Source organism: Cotesia glomerata, linkage group LG4 (assembly GCF_020080835.1).
Source record: "Cotesia glomerata isolate CgM1 linkage group LG4, MPM_Cglom_v2.3, whole genome shotgun sequence".
Taxonomy (NCBI): domain Eukaryota; kingdom Metazoa; phylum Arthropoda; class Insecta; order Hymenoptera; family Braconidae; genus Cotesia; species Cotesia glomerata.
In genome coordinates, this window is record NC_058161.1 from 21,252,335 (window position 1) to 21,274,346 (window position 22,012).

Genomic DNA, 22,012 nt, shown 5'->3' on the forward strand with positions numbered 1-22,012 from the left:
AGTTCTGCAAGTGATAATGATGATTATAAATGAACCCCTCTGAGTATCAAAAAGAAACACTTGAAGAAAATGACAATCAGGACGGTCATCAATTCGAATCTAAAACGGAAAGTAATAGTCCGAAAGATGATACAACTTCCTTGAATCCACAGTCATGGGGCCAAAAACTTTGCGGCGAGTTTCAGTGAGTATTTGAAAATGATTTTTATAAGTGGAGAAAAGAAAACTTCTCAGCTTTTAAGCCATTGAAGTTTAAAAAAGCATACTCCTGTTATACCAATGGTGTCATCAGCGAATAATGGCAATTTCAACATGACAAAATATAAAATAATAATTATTAAGCTCTTTTTTTTTTGTTTTAAATTTAGGCTAGTTTTGTTGAAAAACAACATTTACTGCAAAAAGCGATTTTGGACGATGCAGAAGATTTGTATCTAGGAAGTCTGCTAAGCATCGCTTTTACGAAGATTGGATGGATGGAGTATTTAGACCTGATGTTATTTTAAACTTGAACTGCACGTACAGTGGGCCGGCCTCCTCTTCAGCACAAAGGAAAAGACAAAACAGCTTAAAGAAAGTTAAACCATTAGATCGACTAGCCAAAAGAGCACTCATGGGTATAAAATCTTTTTCATTCTACTTATAATTGATTTCATCCATGTGATATTGATGATGCATTAAAAATTGTATTACAGGTAATATTGTGATGATTATGTTACGGCAAAAAGGATGGCCTAAAAATCCAACCCGAGTGATCTACGTGCAGCTATGTCACAATGGATCGGTGAGTTAAAAAGAACACATCAAAAAAAAAAATCTCAAACGAAACACATACAATTGCGTTTGGTCATGCCACTCTTTTTTTTCTTAACTTGATAAAAATACTTTATTCTCGCATGACGTTAATGTCAATCTATAATAAATAAGTTCATTAAGCTTTTAATAAGATAAATTGAAAAAGATAACAATTTTTTAGTACATGTTTAATGGCTGTCATCCATCGAATTTATTGATTATTAAATTTTGATTATTATCCATTTCTGAAATTTAATATTTTTTATCAGAGTTTATGCTTTTACGACAGAGGAGAGTATTGTTAAAATTTAATCATTTTGCTAAGTATTCGATTTCCAAGATATTTAATCATAAAAAAGTATTACTAAGTTATTAAGTATTGTTAAGATATGAAATAAACTGTTGTTAGTCGTAAAATAGTAGTCGTAATTTAAATATGAGTCTTCAGATTATATAATGAATAATGCTTGAGCGTTTGAAAAAAAGTATTTTAACTTATAATGTGCATCTGAGTGACAAGACATGTGTGATTACACAGAAATTTAGTTCTTAAAAGTATATGAACGTTTAAGTTAATTTCTAAGAAATATTTAATGTTTGATGTTTGTTCGTTTTCTAATTTCATTTTATATGGTATTATATTTGTATTTTATTATCTAACGTTAAATTGTAATCTTCTATAATATATTATGATACAAAAAAGATTGTCATTAGGCATAAGATAATATGTATACGTAATTAAAAATGTTAAATCATCACTATTTAAAAAGTGAGTATCAGTACTAGTAGTACTAGTAGTATTAATACCAATTGATACATTAGTACAAAATAGTCATGTATATGCATAAGTTTTTCTTAAGAACTTCATCTTAATTTAATTTATAAAGTTTATTTTAGGTATAAACCAGGCAATTATTAGTCACAATACTTAAATTTGTAATTATAAAAAAGTGTTATAATAGCAGGCCTATGATTACCTACAGTATTATCAGAAATACTTGCAATACAGTTCCTTAGAAGCAATACATTAACATATTTATTAATTAGAAATGTGAAAATAAGTGCTGCATATATGCGAAATAAAGAGGATATATGATTGAAATTAGACTTTTCTGAATACCAGCAAACCCCTGATGGAATAGATTTCTGCATATTTATCCCTAATTATATCAAAATATATATATTTATATATAACTTTATATAATTATATATAGTTATATGTAATTATATATAGTTATATATGGTCATATACAATTATATATAGTCATATATAGTTATATATAATTATATATAGATATATATAGTTATATATAATTATATATAGATATATATAGTTATATATAATTATATAGGGCCATTTTTCATATATAATTATATATGGTATTATATATAATTATATCTAATTATATATAACTTTTTTTACCCGGGTTGTAATAAACTATCATTTAAACAATGTCATAATTATTATTAAATGGATTAAATAATTAATTTTTATACAAATTTTTATCGATGATCAACAGACACAAAGCTAACCTCTTTTATATGTATATATAATTTTAATTTGTCTTACCTATCCATCACTGATTTTTTGGTTAAAAATATTTTATTTTTATTTAGACTATTCGTTGATAGAATAATGAAATAAAAATCAAATTCAATAAAAAAAAACAATAAAACGTAAAAACGACGGTGCGCAATTCTTAGATTTTACAAAACAATGGCAGTTGCTGTGTCCGCAGAGCGACCACAGTAATGAATGTTTTGGCGGTAAACGGAATGATTTTCAGAATCAATTTTTTAATCTTTGTGATTTTTGGCAACTTTTTGTTATAATTAAATCTATTTAATTATTTAATTATTTAATATTTATTTTTATATAAAAAAACTTTCATTAAAAGAATTGTTGTAACTACTAGTAAATATTTCAACTATCCTCAATAATGAGTTGGCCATATTTACTTGTAGAGGGAGTTACAGTAAGTATCCGCTTAAACTTTGATTTGAAATAATTATACTTTTAATTGTTTTTTCATTTTATTTATTGGAAATTAAAAATATTTAAAAAAGAACGTTACATTTTATTTAATTTTATTATTAATATAATTATTAATAGCATGGAGATGATAAATAAATTTTTATTTAAGTTAACAGCTCGAATCTATTGGGATGTTTACAAGCAATTGTAATGTCATTTGTAGGTATTGTTATGATAGTAACGGTTTCCTTAATCATCTGAGCATTAACAGCTGCTAAATGATTATACATTTTAATAAAATACATATGTTCTAACTTTACACCAGTTATTAGAGTTTTTTTTTTCTTTTATAAAATATTTTCCTATTGCAAAACATGTAAGCTTTTTTTGAATTTCAACCAGCAAAAAAGTTTGCACTTCAAATATTTCATCATTTTTCAAGAGTACTGTGTAGCTATTACGTTTTTTTACTTTAGTATATTCTTTAGCATGAATTATTTTCCTATCGATTCGTATTCTTTGATAAAACTGTATTGTACTATCTTTGTCGACATCTAAATTTATCCGTTGTAGCGTTAAAAAGTATTCTGTAGATAATTCTTGGACAGATGTTGACTGTCCTATAAGACCTATATCTTCTACAACTAATGATGCTATTGAAGGATTTTTTTATTTGTTAATTCACAAAGTAATTTCCTTTGGCGGAAAGTTAAACTTTCATCACAGAGATCTAGTAGTTTGTAGAAAGCCATTTGAGATCGAAACGATTTCAATATTTGTTGGTCAGCTTGATTTGAGCTTTTAACAAGTTTTTTTAAAAATTGATGAAAGTTCTCGTAACAGAACGCACTATGTGTCCATAGTGGTCCCCAATTGAGAACACTTTCAGGTAAGTGCGTTAATAAATGCAGATTGAATGATATGTGTTCTTTTCCGTATAGTTCTTCAGTTTCTTTCACGAATTGAAATAAATTTCTTTGAGCACAGTAGACATCTACTTCTGTAATAGATGTTTTTAACAATATTGAAATTCCTTCAACTAATAAACTCCAGTGTGTGAGAAACTTGTTCGGTAAAAATAATTTCAAGATAGGTAAGCTATACATTAGTAGCCATATAACTAGTTCATGCGCTTTTAGATGTAACCTATCCTTTGACATCGTTCTTGGAGTCCTTGAAACATCCATTGATGGTTTGAAAGACAGTAGTAGTTTGTCAATTGCGGAAATATGATTGCCAAAATAAAATTCTCTATCATGGTAACTGGAATCAAACCAAAGCTTCAAAAATTGTCTACAGACTCCTAGCGCGACGCAATGCATCCAATCAGGTGCTAAATTCTTAATAATGTCAAATTTTGGTATGTCACACAATACAGAACGATGTTTTATGCCTTTTTCAACATTATTAGCATGAATTAATGTCTCTGTGTGAGATCGTAATCCTTCTCCGTGAGCGTTACCATCCTCATCTATTGGGAATATTCGAACATAGCCGCGACCTTTCGCGATTTCTTCTCCTTTATGCTTACATAAGCCACAACCATATTCCCCACGAAATGATTTAGATCCTCTCAATTTTGGTCGCTCAACAGAATCACAAATTCCAATTAAAATTTGACATTTTTTGTGGTACTCAACGTTACTATATTTATATTGAAACCCAGTATTAAATAATATCTTTGTTTCTTCAACGAAAGGTTTTAAGTATTCATCCATATCAGGTTTGTCAGTACCTAAATATAAACTTGTCAAAATAATATGGTTCTTGCGTATTTTTGGATTAATCTCATTAACTGTACATAGTACAGGAGTTATGGAAGTCTGCGAAGCTTTAAATAACGGAGTTCCATCAACGCTAAAATTCAACGTAATTATATCGTCTGGTAAGTCATCGAAATTATTTTTTCGATATAAATGTCCATCAAAAATATCTTCAATTGCGTATGAACATTGCTTTGACCGATTTTTTGCGTACATGAGATTTTCATGATTATGTTCACAAAATTTTTGCAATTGCTGCGTCAGAGATAAATGTAAAAATATATTACCGATGTTCCTATTTTGCTTCAAGTCAATATCAATATTGCATTTGTCACAGTGCAATGCTGGATGTTCAGTTTCATCATCCGACTCCAACAAATCAGCATCCGATGAATATAATTCTGAACCAATATGTTTCTTGCAATTCGAACATAAATGATGAATTTCTATCGGCACGGTATACTGATTAATTATGTTATTAAAATGATACGTAGAGTTATAACATAATGGTTCATCGGCGATAGCATCAATTAACTTGGAAATGTATGTAACGGTTTCATTATCTATATTTTTCCTCATTTTAACAGCTAAAAGCAATAAAGATCGTACTAACACGGATTTTGGATAATGAATCTCGTTTTTATCTGAATCAGGAACATGAATCGTATGATCATTATTATCTTGGTCCTGAAAGTTACGTGGATTCTCATCTGTGCCTTCTATACCGTTGTTGTTGACGCTTACTTCTTCGCTATTGCTATCATGATTGTCATCATTAATTGCATTTAAATCTTCTGATTGTGTATCACTGCTATCGCAATAATTATAAGGATCTTCTTCATCAAGATCATCCTGTAAAAGAAATTGAAAATATCAAATTTTGATGCATTAAATCAGATTAGAATACAAAGGTTTAGATCATTGAAATTATTACATTTTCATCTTCCGAGTTATGAATATCAGCGGTCACGTTAGGTAGTGCCGAATCAACTGGTGGACTCCTAGTCGACAGTTGATCATTTTCCGCTGTATTATCGTTATGACAGTTGTCTGAAAGGAACGTTGATCCTGGGTTATTCTCAGTTTCATCCTCATAACTTTCAAGTACAACTCGTCCAACCTCTTGCTGTAAGAAATTTATCAAATTAAAAGAAACTAATAAAATAAAATTTTTATAAAAAAACGTTATCAAAGCAAAGATATTAGAGTCAATTGAAGCAAAAGAAATAATAATAAACACAATTAGATAGATATTTTTATTAAAAAACTAGTAAAACGTTTGAAAAATGCTCACTTCGTTTTGAGGATGACAATTCTGTTTTTAAAGTTCTGAAGATTTCAGTTTAGCTTTTCGATAGTTTCTGGTTCTTTTAGGAATTGGGACTACACTTCCAGGCTCTAAATATCTTTTATAAGGACCACGTTTCTGACAATTGTCCATGACGAAATTTCAAAGAAAAATATTTATCAATTTCCACAACAATACACTATCATAGAAGTGAAGAGCATGAAATCAGACATATGATACAAGTGGAATAAGTAAAAAACGTAACACTACAGTAGCGCCCTCAACATAGACATATGACTTGAATTGACAACAAAGACTAAAAATTTTCATTCAATAATAATTAATTTCATTTATATAAAGATGTATCTATATTTTAAATTAGAAAACACGAAATTAAAACCAAGTAAACTTTGTATATATTTACCATTAATAAATATTCATTTCATCATAGGTACCTGATAATAACATTACAATTGCTTGTAAACATCCCAATAGATTCGAGCTGTTAACTTAAATAAAAATTTATTTATCATCTCCATGCTATTAATAATTATATTAATAATAAAATTAAATAAAATGTAACGTTCTTTTTTAAATATTTTTAATTTCCAATAAATAAAATGAAAAAACAATTAAAAGTATAATTATTTCAAATCAAAGTTTAAGCGGATACTTACTGTAACTCCCTCTACAAGTAAATATGGCCAACTCATTATTGAGGATAGTTGAAATATTTACTAGTAGTTACAACAATTCTTTTAATGAAAGTTTTTTTATATAAAAATAAATATTAAATAATTAAATAATTAAATAGATTTAATTATAACAAAAAGTTGCCAAAAATCACAAAGATTAAAAAATTGATTCTGAAAATCATTCCGTTTACCGCCAAAACATTCATTACTGTGGTCGCTCTGCGGACACAGCAACCGCCATTGTTTTGTAAAATCTAAGAATTGCGCACCGTCGTTTTTACGTTTTATTGTTTTTTTTTATTGAATTTGATTTTTATTTCATTATTCTATCAACGAATAGTCTAAATAAAAATGAAATATTTTTAACCAAAAAATCAGTGATGGATAGGTAAGCCAAATTAAAATTATATATACATATAAAAGAGATTAGCTCTGTGTCTGTTGATCATCGATAAAAATTTGTATAAAAATTAATTATTTAATCCATTTAATAATAATTATGACATTGTTTAAATGATAGTTTATTACAATACTAAGATTAATTTTTAATATTTTTTACGATGTTCAGTTGTAAGAAAAAATATTGGGCCCTGGTAAAATGGGTCGGAGGTGTCGATGACAAAACTTATACTGTTGGGATATATACTCAACATATTAAAAATTTTAATTATGAAGAATTTACCAGTGAAGAAGAGGATCCTGAAAAAATTTACGTAATTGAATGGCATGATCAATCTAAAGAACCACCTGGTGGTTGGATATGCTATCAGGCGAGAGTAATTGCGGTTTCAAGTGAGTTTATATATCAATATAACATTTACAAATAAAAACTATAGGTGACAAATATCTACTAATAACTCTTTAATTTTTGTAGATTCTCGTAACGTTTTAAATAAAAAATTAAAAGCTCTAGACGGTATTGTATCACCGAAAACGATAAATACCCAAGAAACAGTACCAATTAATCGTAAGGAACCTCAAGCCCATTGCAGTCATTCAGTAGTCGATCTATTGACAGAAGAGGTAAATTAATATTGTAATTTTATGTTAATAATATAATTTTATACAAATTATTTTTATTAAACTTTATTAAGTTAATAAATATACAGAAAATTAATTGATAATTTTACTTCTAGGATGAAGAAAATCCGGAGGAAAATACTTCTGTACGAAAAAAAATTAGGTTTGAAAATGAGAACACGAGTGAAAATAACGACAGTTTAATTGATGTTATTGAAGATCATAAGAAGGTAAAATTTATTTTAAAATAATTTTCCTAGTTCAAATATTCAAAGTCCTTAAATTTATTATAAAATTCGAATGAATCGATATTCAATTGTCAATTATTATCATAATTTTTTTTTTAATTGATTTTTTTATAATTTTTTATTATTTAGGATCAAAATGATGATAATTTAACTATCAAAGTTGGGGAAAAGAACAGAAGTTCTGCTAGCAAAGAGACCGGAAAAATTACACCAGTAATTCAGATCAATGAAGAAGTTGGGCATCAATATGTCACAAAAGAAGATTTGATGAAAGGTATGTTTTGTCTTTTATTAATTAAAGAATAAAAAAAAAATTATTTATTCTAATTATTTCCAGCCTTGCGAGAAATTCAACAACATCAGCAGCCTTCGACATCTCAAGCTTTACAACCCAGACAGAAAACTAAGAACAGTCCTTCACTTGGTCTTCCTGGTAGTACATCAAGTGGTCTTAAAATGGTAAGTTTTTGCAAATTAAAAAAACAAGAATTAGCTTAACAGTTTTTATTTCTCTATAAAAATTTAGAAAGAAATTGGTGATCCAGGGAGCAACGTTTTCATTAATGAAGAACAATATTCTGCTGCTGAGTGCGCTGCGATACCTTCAGCAATGACAAAAAATTTGTTAGTATCTATCTTTGGTTTAGATATTTTGTCCAAGAGCAATTATAAAGGCGGAGCACCCAAAACTACCAAAGATGGAACAAAAGTTCAGCATGATCGTTTGGATTTTGTGAAACTAAATGCCATTCAACGTAATACCATTTACTTTATTTTTTTTAGTACATTTCGGATTATTTATCATTATAACAATAATAATTGTATTATTTATGTTAAAATTTATGAATTTTTTTTTCAGAATTTGTAACAAAACGTTTTAAAAATTTTAAAAGCAGTGATTTTGGAAGGGCTGTTAATAATAAATGCAATAAAGTCAGATATGAACTTCGCCAATCTAAGGTAAATAATTTAATATTATTTCAAAAATTTCTTACTTACCTTGGCATCAAATGTTTAAAGAAATAATGCATGCTTATATTTTTTTATAGATTCCTGGAAAAGAGAAGAAAGACGATGACAATTCTGGTTCAAAAGACGATGATAATTCTGGCATGGACTAAATCTTTCTTGCGGTCTCAAAATATTAAAATTATCAGTTCACTTTTTAAACGTTTATTTTTTTATGATTATCCTGTGTGTATTAATAATTAAAAATATTGAATTTTTTTACTTTTCTAAATAAATAATGATATTTAAATTTTATCCAATATTGATGACAAATTACTTAGTTATACGAAAGAACAACACATGAATAAATACCGAGTATACAATGCTATATATTTTAAGCATATATTTTGGATACATTCGTAGAATATATTCCAGTCTAAATTCGTATCATATATACTGCATATATTCCAGGTACATCCAAAAATACGGTTTTAAAATACATTACTGAATATATTCTATATATTTTAAGGTATATATTTCTGAAATATATCCGGGAATATATTTGTAGAATATATCTCGGTGGGTAAAACTGTGCATATTCGGCGTATATACTCCATGGATCTGGAATATATTCCAGAATATATCCTTGGATATATTCTCGGATATATTCAAGAATACATTCTAGAATATATTTTTATCCGTGGGGGTGCGTAAGAGAAAAAAATTTACAATTAATAAAATTATTGATAATGTAAGCCATGTCATATCTCAAAACACCCTCTAATAAATCGTGGAGAATGTCAACATTAGGGTGTTTCAAAAAAAGATGAATTTTTTTTTTTTCTTTTGGTGTCTAAAAATTGATAGTATACCTAAAAACAAAAATTTTGGCGCCCATGTGAGCTCTTAATATCAATAGTAAGATTTGCCTGTATCCATTTCTTTATTTTCCAATTAAATAACACGGGAAAAATTTTTTTTAATTTTTTAATTTTTATTACTTTGGAACGGTTCATCGTAACAACAATCTAAAAAATGATATTAGTAGGAAATTTTACGCTCTACAAAAAACTTCTGAAGACCAAAGTTCCTCAGATTAACGGCTTCAAAGATATCCGCGGTCAAAGATAACACTAATAAAAAATTTCAAATATTTTCCAATAAAATTACAAAAAAAATATCACATGCTATATTTTTATTATTTTTTATGTTAAATTACTACAATTCCGTTAACCTGAGACTGTAAACTTTTTTTTTTTACTAATTAATTCAATACTTAACTCACGAAATGCACTAATATATAAATATAAACGTTAAAAATGTCACATAAATGATTTTTTGGTCTTTTTTATAACAAATTTATTTTATATTTTATAAAATTTATAAATTTTTTGTAAGAGGAAAATGTAAAGTTCCTTATTACACAAACTCACCAAACACTTCATCATTGCATATTATTCAAAAATAATATGAAAATTCTGTAAATACGTTAAATCAATTAAATCTACTATAAAACGATCAAATGTTTTTATTTGAAAAATATCAACAGAGCTTTTATTTAGCTCTGTCGGTACAGAGTATTATACTCATTTAATTTGAGTGTTGTAGCTAATAAGCTCTGTGTTGGTAAGCCTGGTTGTTCGGTACTAACTTCATTTAGTTGCTTTGCTCTCAACGCTTTACTATATCTTCTCGTCATTGTCTTTGTTCATTTATACTGACTGCTTTTTCAATCCGTTATATTATTAATTTAATTCAGTTAAACATATTAGTTATAAATTTGTGACCATAATGGTGAAAACAGTGTACTTGATTGGTGATGTGTTAAGTGAATTAGTTGGAAAAAAATCACCCTCTGAAAGAGGTTATGTCGCTTTTTATTTTATTATCTTGGATACGAAAAATTTTTCAGTTAAAGAAAGTATATCAATCACTATCGACAAAGTTTTTGAAATTTGGTGTGCGGCAATAAAACCCGACAAGAGAGAGAAAAGATCTGCATTTTTGAAACTAATCTCTCAAAATCACACCGGATGGAAGAATTTACAAAACCGTAAATGAAAAGTCAAAGTCTCCAAAAAAAGCGAATCCGTTTTTCAGGATGAATTAAATAAACTATTTGATGTAGCTCATGGATGTTTTAAATATACTGGACAAAAGGTAAAAGATTATTTTATTTGGGACAAAAATCTTCCAGTCGACGTGGTTTTATTTCATATACTCCTCAACCAATTTTAGAAGATGTCGAAGACATGGATGCTTATCACCAGCAATTATGATAATAATAACAATAATATAATTATAGTGAAGAGAACATTGATAGCAATTATTAAAACTATAATAATAATGGTAATGATAGTAATAATAATGTCGGAGAGTTTGATAACGACAATGTCAACTATTATTGTGCAGTTGAGACTGATGATGTTGCTAATCATAAAATATCAAGTCATCCATCTCAATTATCCCAGAAATCTTTGGAAAGTAATACTTCTCGTATAATCTCTGATTATGAAGATGAAATGCCAAAACAACAAAGTTCCAAAAATTGATATAATGACACCAGAACTTGCTGCGGCTTTGGATAGAGCTAACGTGACTAGTAGGATGGCGACTTACATTATTGCTGCTTTATTATCTTGCTTGAACATTGATTGTGCAAGCGTAAACTTTAGTCATGTGACTATTCACCGAGCAAGAGAAAATTCCGAAAGAAGCGGCGTTAAATCTGAAGACTAATCTTGGAAACTGACAATTATGTACTACATTTTGATGGAAAACTGTTATCAGATATTACAGGTACAGAACAAGTTGACCGGCTTCCGATTATTTTATCATCATCAGGTAAATTTCAACTGTTAGGAGTTCCTAAACTAGAATCTGGGACTGGACAAAACCAAGCTTCAGCTATTATTAAAACAGTAAAACAATGGGATATTAATACTGACAACATCAAAGCATTGTGTTCTGATACTACGGCGTCAAATACGGGTAAATAATTTATTAATAAAAAAAATATAACATGGTTGATTACCGTAATGTTTAAATGCTAAATCAAATCAGATTTTTAGTATTAACCATCAATTTCCAAGTTATGAGTTATTTTTTTTTTCAAATTGAAAAGATTTCTCCGTACTACTCTAAAAAATCGATACTTCACTAGCAATTCTCATTTTATTTTTTCAGGAATCAGAAATGGTGCGTGTGTATTAGTAGAAAAGGCTCTTAGTAGAAAACTGTTGTACTTGCCATGCCGACACCATATTTTTTAAATTGTTCTTCGAAGTGCATTTGAAGTATACTGGCCTGCTTCGTCTGGCCCAAACGTTTCAATTTATCAGAGATTTAAAAAGAAGTGAGATGAAATTGACCAATCAAACTTTACGGCTGGTATTTGTGACAAAAAAGTTTTGGAAGTAATAACACCAATCAAAGATGAGATTTTAAAATTCGTTAATAATCAAATAGAAGTAAAATTTTTTAATCCAGCGCTGAAGAATTATTAACTGATTTTAAAGTGGAAAAGAAAAATGTATAAAGTTCAGTATAATTGAGGAGCTAATTTTCAAAAGGGTATCTTTTCATATTTTAAAATACCAGTTTTCTGAACTTTTAAATACTAATTACTTTGAGAATTATGAACATTTATAAATGAAAATCGAATTGCAGCTTCATAACCGATTGCACTTTATAGCTAAATTAAAAAAAGTTCAATACAAATATTTATAATTGAAGATAACTAGTTTTTTGTCTCGATTAATCAAAAATCAAAAGATACCCTTTTGAAAATAAGCTCCTCAATTATCAATTTTACTCTGATTAATTAACTTGCCGTCGTGATTAAAAATATTGAAAATCAGTTTCACATGACTGTTATACTTTCAATCATCTTTAACGATTAAAATTGCGTTTGTAAAATATTTTACAACTTTTACCTCACATCAGTTAATAATAATTATTCTTCTCAACTTTGAAATTGCGATATAATCAATTTCATTTTGACTTATAACTTTTTTTGTAGATGGATCATTGTCGAGACGATTACCGTGAACTTCTGGAATTATCATTAATATTTTTGGGTACTACTACCACAAATATTACATTTAAGCATCCTGGAGCGGTCCATCATGCAAGGTGGATGGCTAAAGCAATATATAGTTTAAAAATTTTTTATTCAGAAATGAATTTCTTCTTATTGGATCGGAATTAGATGGATTAGGAGAAGTTTGTTTATTTATCTTTATGGTGTATTTAGAAGCTTGGTTCACTGCGCCGTGTGCTATAACAGCACCTAATAATGATTTAACTTTGATTAAAGAATTAATTTCATATGAAAGATTTAATAATAGTCTTTTACAGACATGCTCACAAAAATTAGCCGATCACTTGTGGTATTTAAACAACGAGCTGTCTGTTTTATCTCTCTTTGATAAAAATGTTTCAGTTGGAACAAAAAAAAGAATAGTTCATGCTCTTAAAAACTGTAAAGCCAATGAAACTACAACAAATCGCTTTATAATAGATAAGAAAAATTTAGAGTCATTATTAAATAAAGATCTTAGTCAATTTATGTCTATGAGATCGATTAATATATTTGAATCGTTTGATTTGTCGTATGAGTTCATTGATGAGGATGTTACTTTGTGGCCTCAGAATCCGAATTTCTTAGAAAACTTGGAGTATTTCGGGAAACTTCAAGTTGTGAATGATGTAGCAGAACGCGGCGTGGCATTGATAGAGCAGTATAATCGATGCTTAACGAAAGATGAAGAACAGCTTCAATATTTGTTGCAAGTAGTGACAGAACATAGAAAACAATATCCTAATTGCAATAAAAGTAATTTTATAAAACTGTAATATTTTCAAGTTGAAAAATTGTTGTAACAAGTTGTAAATATAGTTTTTGTTATAAAGAAATAATTGTTCAATTAAATTTATTAATATTTAGTAAAAAAAAAAAATAAATTTGTTATAAAAGAGACCAAAAATAATTTATAAGATATTTTTAACGTTTATATTTATATATTAGTGCATTTCGTGAGTTAAGTATTGAATTAATTAGTAAAAAAAAAAGTTTACAGTCTCAGGTTAACGAAATTGAAGTAATTTAACATAAAAAATAATAAAAATATAGCATATGATATTTTTTTTGTAGTTTTATTGGAAAATATTATAAATTTTTTATTAGTGTTATCTTTGACCGCGGATATCTTTGAAGCCGTTAATCTGAGGAACTTTGGTCTCTAAACGTTTTTTGTAGAGCGTAAAATTTCCTACAAATATCATTTTTCAGATTGCTGTTACGATAAACCGTTCCAAAGTAATAAAAATTAAAAAATTAAAAAAAATTTTTCCCGTGTTATTTAAATGGAAAATAAAGAAATGGATACAGGCAAATCTTACTATTGATATTAAGAGCTCACATGGGCGCCAAAATTTTTGTTTTTAGGTATACTATCAATTTTTAGACACCAAAAGAAAAAAAAAATTCGTCTTTTTTGAAACACCCTAGTGAATAGTCACATGACTAAAGTTTACGCTTGCACAATCAATGTTCAAGCAAGATAATAAAGCAGCAATAATGTAAGTCGCCATCCTACTAGTCACGTTAGCTCTATCCAAAGCCGCAGCAAGTTCTGGTGTCATTATATCAATTTTTGGAACTTGTTGTTTTGGCATTTCATCTTCATAATCAGAGATTATACGAGAAGTATTACTTTCCAAAGATTTCTGGGATAATTGAGATGGATGACTTGATATTTTATGATTAGCAACATCATCAGTCTCAACTGCACAATAATAGTTGACATTGTCGTTATCAAACTCTCCGACATTATTATTACTATCATTACCATTATTATTATAGTTTTTATCATTGCTATCAATGTTCTCTTCACTATTATTATCACTATTATTGTTATTATTATCATAATTGCTGATATCAACATCCATGTCTTCGACATCTTCTAAAATTGGTTGAGAATTATATGAAATAAAACCACGTCGACTGGAAGATTTTTTGTCCCAAATAAAATAATCTTTTTCTTTGTCCAGTATATTTAAAACATCCGCATGAGCTACATCAAATAGTTTATTTAATTCATCCTGAAAAACGGATTCCTTTTTTTTTTTTTGAGACTTTGACTTTTTCATTTTACGGTTTTTTTGTAAATTCTTCCATCGATTGTGATTTGAGATTAGTTTCAAAAAAGCAGATCTTTTCTCTCTTGTCGGGATTTGTGCCGCACACCAAATTTCAAAAACTTTGTCGATAGTGATTGATATACTTTCTTTAACTGAAAAATTTTTCGTATCAAGATAATAAAATAAAAGCGACATAACCTCTTTCAGAGAGGGTGATTTTTTTCCAACTAATTCACTTAACACATCACCAATCAAGTACACTGTTTTCACCATTATGGTCACAAAATTTATAACTAATATATTTTAACTAATTAAATTAATAATATAACGGATTGAAAACAGTCAGTATCAATGAACAAAGACAATGACGAGAAGATATAGTAAAGCGTTGAGAGCAAAGCAACTAAATGAAGTTAGTACCGAACAACCAGGCTTACCAACACAGAGCTTATTAGCTACAACACTCAAATTAAATGAGTATAATACTCTGTACCGACAGAGCTAAATAAAGCTCTGTTGATATTTTTCAAATAAAAAACATTTGATCGTTTTATAGTAGATTTAATTGATTTAACGTATTTACAGAATTTTCATATTATTTTGAATAATATGCAATGATGAGTGTTTGGTGAGTTTGTGTAATAAGGAACTTTACATTTTCCTCTTACAAAAATTTATAAATTTTATAAAATATAAAATAAATTTGTTATAAAAAAGACCAAAAAATCATTTATGTGACATTTTTAACGTTTATATTTATATATTAGTGCATTTCGTGAGTTAAGTATTGAATTAATTAGTAAAAAAAAAAAGTTTACAGTCTCAGGTTAACGGAATTGTAGTAATTTAACATAAAAAATAATAAAAATATAGCATGTGATATTTTTTTTGTAATTTTATTGGAAAATATTTGAAATTTTTTATTAGTGTTATCTTTGACCGCGGATATCTTTGAAGCCGTTAATCTGAGGAACTTTGGTCTTCAGAAGTTTTTTGTAGAGCGTAAAATTTCCTACTAATATCATTTTTTAGATTGTTGTTACGATGAACCGTTCCAAAGTAATAAAAATTAAAAAATTAAAAAAAATTTTTCCCGTGTTATTTAAATGGAAAATAAAGAAATGGATACAGGCAAATCTTACTATTCATATTAAGAGCTCACATGGGAGCCAAAATTTTTGTTTTTAGGTATACTATCAATTTTTAGACACCAAAAGAAAAAAAAAATTGTCTTTTGAAACACCCTAATATATATATATATATATATATATATATATATATATATATATATATATATATATATATATATATATATTAGGGTATATATGGCTCATATATATATATTTATTTCTTCTGTGCGTGTGTTTGTCACTGAACTCCTCCTAAACGGCTGGACCGATTTTAATGAAATTTTTTGTGTGTCTTCCGGTGGATTCTAGCATGCTTTAGATTCACAATTCAGTCCACGAGAAAATATTTATTTAATAGATTTTTTATTTATAAATTGTTGTTGACCTTGACCACCCACATGCACTTTTCATATATTTTATAAATATCATAAGATATATGAAAAAATTCATGTGGGTACTCAAATGAAAGGTCTCGATGAGTATAAAATCATAATGGACTCACATTTATGAAAATTTTAATTATTAACGAATGATAATGTATTTAAAAATTTTGTCGTGGACTGAATTGTGAATCTAAACCATTCTGGAATCCACCGGAAGACACACAAAAAATTTTATTAAAATCGGTCCAGCCGTTTAGAAGGAGTTCAGTGACAAACACACTCACAGAAGAAATATATATATAAAGATATAAAATATATGAAAAATTATTGTGAGTACTCAAATAAAAGGATTTGATGAGTGTAACATCGGGATAAGCTTATATCTTTAAAAATGTCAATAGTTCACAAAATACATGTTCATTTCTTAATTATGTTAAATTTCACTGTAGTTTTTTAACTATTGACATTTTTAAAAATATAAGCTTATCTTGCTGTTACACTCATCAAGAGCTTTCATTTGAGTACCCACATAACATTTTTTATATATTTTATATATATGGTATTTGTGAAATATATAAATATATAAAATATACGAAAAATGCATGTGGGTACTCAAATGAAAGCTCTTGATGAGTATAAAACCAGAATGGGCTTATATTTGCAAAAATATAAATAATTACCGAATGATAATGTATTTTGTTAACTAATGATATTTTTAATGATATAAGCTCATTCCGATCTTACACTCATCAAGACCTTTCATTTAAGTACCCACATGTATTTTTCATATATTTTATATATTTCATAAATATCATATATATAAGATATATAAAAAAATTCATTAATTTTTCGATTTTTTGTAGCAAAAAGTAGAGCGGACCCCACTTCTGAATGATTACCAACCAGTAATATATTTAAAAAAAAATCTAGTAACATTTTTGGTGCCTAAAGATGTGCGCAGACGCAAACAGAGCCTTTGAGCACGGCGGCACAGTGTGGTCAGATATCAGAGCAAATGGTAATTTACCCGTGTGCATGAGCAAAAATGGGTAAAATGACCATTTTCCCGTGCCCGTGCACTGTGCCCTGTGCCTCGGGCGAGTAGCCACTCTCAAATACTTTTCGCTGTAATTTATGCAATTGAACTATAAACAATTTTTTTTTTGTTATGCTTTAAACATATTAGCACGCGTCGATATGAAAATCAATCTACACAAAAAAACATCACACCAACATTTCTGTTTATTGTCTTCAAAAATCTAGAAAAAGAACAAGACCCTAAAATAAATAATAAATTCTTCTCGCCGTCAATCGTTTAATTAAAGGTAAAATACTTAACTATTGACACTAGCTTAGTTGTTTGACACTTGCAATTCTATTCTAATTAAAAAAATTAAATGTTCTCAAAAAAAAAACTTTTCTTTAAGTTTATAATTCAAAGTTTATATTCATTAATTTATTAGAATTGATTTGTTTTTGCTAATTAAAAAAAAATACACGTGTCAATAATAAGGCTAGCATCAATAACTGGGTCTTTTACTTTATAGAGAATTTTTTTTTTTTTGGTTATGCTTTAAACACGTTAGCGCGTGTCGAGATGAAAATCAATCAATACACAAAAACATCACCCTAACATTTCTAATATTGTTTTTCACTGAAAAAATAAAATAATATAAAAATATACTTACACATATTACTAAATGATGGAATTTAACTAATTAAAGATGTATGCGTGATTCACTTAATAATTGTTAACGGCTTTCTTTGCTCGCCAACACGCTCATCGATATTATGATAAATAATTGATCACTTTTCCGCAGTGGCGTCGTGGTTGCATTCCATCTCTCTTACATGCACAAAGTATACATGCTTATTTACTTGCTCTGACAGAAATCGTTCGTTCAAATTTACGATGTTAAAGTTGTAAAAACTCATGGATAAAGAGTAATTTTTAAAACTTCTAAACATAAAAATCGAGGTAATGAAAGTCCGGTCTTGGATTACGATGTTACGGTAGCAATTTCTACTGTTATTTTTTTCCGTGTATTCATAAAAAATACATTTTTAAAAAATTAATTGAAAAAAATACCGTTGTTACCATGGCCTGCCAGTGAGATAGATGACAAAAACGTTTAACACTTGTTCAACACACTAAAACAATTAACAATAGATTTATAAAACTAAACAATCCAACAATGTCGATAATGGACACACTATGTACTTTCAGGGCCAGTTTTTCAAAACAGGATTAAAATTATCATAGATTTAAGTAAATATTGTGAATACATGTCATAAATATTAATATATTCACAATAATATAAATAATTTAAATCCAAAAAAATTTTTATTTTAATCCTGAATTGAAAAGCTGGCTCTTACAGCATGGTAGCCAGCTCGTAAATAAAATTTTCCCTCTTCTCCTGGCTTCAGTACATTGACTAGCATGACGCTATGTAACGCGTCGCGTGTCGTTTACGACTATTGCCATGTTCATGGAATTAGTATATCTCGCAACCAATCTGCATATTTTCATAGTTTAGGGAAAAAATATCAGATGGCGAAAATGGGAGCTATGCATTATACACAGTACAGTGGTACACTATACAGTGTAAAAAGAAGTGCACTATACAGTGCAATAAGAAGTGCAATAAGAATATGTAAACAAACATGAAAAGTTAATAAATAAAAATCAAAGTTTTTACTTATTTTATTTTAACATAATAAAAATAGATGTGTCTATTCACACGCAAAAAAATCCTGATAAATCCACGCAGCGTGGATTTAAGGCCCTTACATTCATGCGGCGTGGATTTATCAGGACTTTTTTACGTATGATGAATATACATGTCCAATAAAAATACAGTGTTACGTTAAAATCTTTGAAATTAAAATTTGGAACCTTTAATGAATAGATTAATGAAATGCAACGCAATTAAAAAATTATAATTGTAATAAAAAAATAACTTGGATTTGCAGTGTGAATTTTAATATTTAATAGTTATTTTTATTGGAGTATTTGGTGTACATATTATTTTTACGAGTGCTGACCATCAAGTGTTGTCAATAGACAAATTTATTTTTTTTTTTAAATTAGGTAGATCATTTATAAAAAAGAAAAATAAAAAAAATTAATAATGATTTGTAACAGTACCGGCTATGAGGAAAGATTCACTGGGCTACTCTGATCGAATCTGACTAGAGGTTGGATTGAAACATCTTGTGGGACACCGGCTGAGGATTCGATCTTGATTGCGAGTATTAGTAATTTGGTATTGCAAAGTAATAATTTAACTAAATTTATAATTGAAAGAGATTAATGAAGATATGATTGTAACGAATATTTTTAAGTATACAGATGATTAAGATGGATTGTAGGCTAAATCTACGGTGAAGGAGTATTTGCTAGACTCTCGCTGAAGATATAATTTTCATGACTGCTGGGTGTTAAGTATTGTAAGTTAATCAATTCATTTTACAAATATTAACTTAAGATCAATTTAAAAAAAAAAGTTCAATAATCATTTGTAATAGTACTCGTTGTGGGGGACGATATATTGGGCTACTCTGCTCGATGTTGACTATTGCTACCGGGCGTAGAAAATTATTTTAATAATACCATTCTAAAAATTTTTATTTTTTGAGTATCCAGAGAACTTGTACATCTGAAAGAAAAACAATGAAAGTGGTAATCATTGAGAAAATTTTACTATATTTTTACACCCGTAAAGTGTTTTATAAACTTAATAAATTAAACTTCATCTTTGTAGATTTAACAAAAAAATGGAAGGCAAGGGAATATTATTGCTGTTGATCATAATATCTTCAGTAAGTACCAGTGAAATAAACCTCGTTTATATTTGGAAACTTTATCAAGTTTGTGCCAACAGCCTTCGGAGATTTCAATTCCTACGAGCTGACAGATGTATTGGTGCTGACAAAATAATTAAAGATTTTAGAAATCCCGCTTACGAATGACATTGAGCCAAATTTTCGACCATCAAACTTTACATGATCCTTCAAGAACAGCATCACCAGCATAGTTCTCGGCGACTACGACGGTAATGTCTTCATAGATATCCTGGTAACTACTCACAATCCTAGTTCAAATTTCACCCATGTCCACATTATCTGGGACGGAATTGGAACGATCACTTGTTCCAACGAAACTGAGCCGTTGATCGGCATGCGAGGCCAGCTTTGTCTATCAACTACAATAAGGACAATATCATCAACTTTTTTGGGACAAACATAGACGACAGCGCGTGTCTTGGGTAAATCGCAACAGGACCAAAACCAAAGACATTCTAATGGAAAAATTCAACGACCCTCTATTGGTTCCAATTAAAACTCCATATTCAAATTTATTTTTAGATTTAAACGATGACTACTTGCTAGACTTGATGATCACCATGGAAGAAGCCTTCGAAATCTGGCACGGGATCTCTGGAGGGTTCAAGTACTTAGATTATGTGCCGGAACTCGACCATCGCATTGTATCACGACGGCTAGCCCGACCTGAAGATCAACTTTACAGATGTAAAAAAAAAGAACTCTGGGGTTTCGAGCCACCAGACAAATGGAAGAACGTCATATACACTGATGCGATAACTCTGCCTACTGGAGACTTGAACATGGGCGGGTACACCGACCTGTTAGCGATGTTGAGACCAACAAGGGTAAATGGACGAGAATGTTTTTGCTATAAAATGTTAAATGCAAAATTCGCGAAGGAGTCAGTCGCACTTTAGAAATTTACTGCGACTCGGTAAACCCTTTCAAGAACGAGTCGGTGATGGAAGTGTTCTACGACTTTTATCAAGATGGAATCCTGGATGTTATATTGGTGGAACATGAAAAGGCTACTGGACAGTACCACACTCGGACTTTCAAAAACAGCCTGGACTACGATACGAACTTTGTTAAGGTAATGATTCTTACTGGATTCACCAATAATAAATATTCGATTTCTCATGGAATCTGTTAGGAAGAAGAAGCGGACTTATGATACAAATTTACCTGGACCGTCGATTGCTTATGATTCTACCACTGAAGAAGGTTATTCTCAGGAAGCTATTGCTCCGCAGTTACCTCACTTTTCAAAGAAAAGCGCTCGCTTTTCTTTGAATTTACCTTACACTACTTTTGAGCTTGGTCACACATCGAATTCCATCGAAAGATTGACTATTGGGGTAATTTTCTAAAATTATTATTATTATTATTATTATTATTATTATTATTATTATTATTATAATTTATTTATCGATTTATTTATTTCATGTTACTAATGCTAACATAGGGTATACAAACTTTTTTTGGTCCAATGATCTTAAGAATGTGAGGACTGTAAAAATGTACTGAGTTTATAAAAAATACATTTTTTTGTTGCATAATTTTTTTATGCTGAAACTTCGAAATTTAATTGAAGCTTCATTTTTTTTTTTTTTTTTTATTTAATACAATCAATCATTTCTTTAATTTATAATTTTCATAGCCCGAAGATCAAAATATTCCATTTTTAAATCGAAAGGTTAAAAAATAAACATTTTTTATTTATCGAAGCCAAAAAGAAGTATATGAAAAAAAAATTATTAAAAAAAAAGTTAAAAAATGTTAATTTTTCACT

The 22,012-nt window shown here is 28.7% G+C and overlaps 4 protein-coding genes and 1 pseudogene across 4 annotated transcripts in view; 2 read left to right on the forward strand and 3 right to left on the reverse strand.

Moving 5' to 3' along the window:
* LOC123263959 overlaps positions 1 to 2,397 on the reverse strand; it is a 29,459-nt gene extending 27,062 nt beyond the window's left edge. The window contains exon 1 of the mRNA XM_044727006.1: positions 2,366 to 2,397. Within this exon, the coding sequence (XP_044582941.1) occupies positions 2,366 to 2,373 (8 nt within the window). The 5' untranslated portion in view covers positions 2,374 to 2,397. The remainder of the gene's footprint in view (positions 1 to 2,365) is intronic.
* Positions 2,398 to 2,919: 522 nt separating this feature from the next.
* LOC123263960 lies at positions 2,920 to 6,534 on the reverse strand. Its single transcript, XM_044727007.1, has 3 exons — positions 6,499 to 6,534; positions 5,468 to 5,659; positions 2,920 to 5,385 (listed from the first exon to the last, which is right to left on the reverse strand). The coding sequence occupies exons 1-3, from the start codon at positions 6,532 to 6,534 to the stop codon at positions 3,424 to 3,426; spliced, it is 2,190 nt and encodes a 729-aa protein (XP_044582942.1). The 3' UTR covers positions 2,920 to 3,423.
* A 362-nt stretch (positions 6,535 to 6,896) lies between these two features.
* On the forward strand, positions 6,897 to 8,975 carry LOC123263961. The gene is made up of 9 exons (XM_044727008.1): positions 6,897 to 6,904; positions 7,085 to 7,308; positions 7,391 to 7,539; positions 7,653 to 7,766; positions 7,914 to 8,058; positions 8,122 to 8,243; positions 8,311 to 8,539; positions 8,644 to 8,744; positions 8,834 to 8,975. Exons 1-9 carry the CDS (start codon positions 6,897 to 6,899, stop codon positions 8,903 to 8,905), a joined length of 1,164 nt encoding a protein of 387 aa, XP_044582943.1. The 3' UTR covers positions 8,906 to 8,975.
* Positions 8,976 to 14,240: 5,265 nt separating this feature from the next.
* On the reverse strand, positions 14,241 to 14,684 carry LOC123263962 (probable basic-leucine zipper transcription factor O). The gene has a single exon (XM_044727009.1). The coding sequence runs from the start codon at positions 14,682 to 14,684 to the stop codon at positions 14,241 to 14,243; it is 444 nt and encodes a 147-aa protein (XP_044582944.1).
* Positions 14,685 to 17,340: 2,656 nt separating this feature from the next.
* On the forward strand, positions 17,341 to 21,616 carry LOC123263963 (annotated as a pseudogene).
* Positions 21,617 to 22,012: the final 396 nt, after the last annotated feature.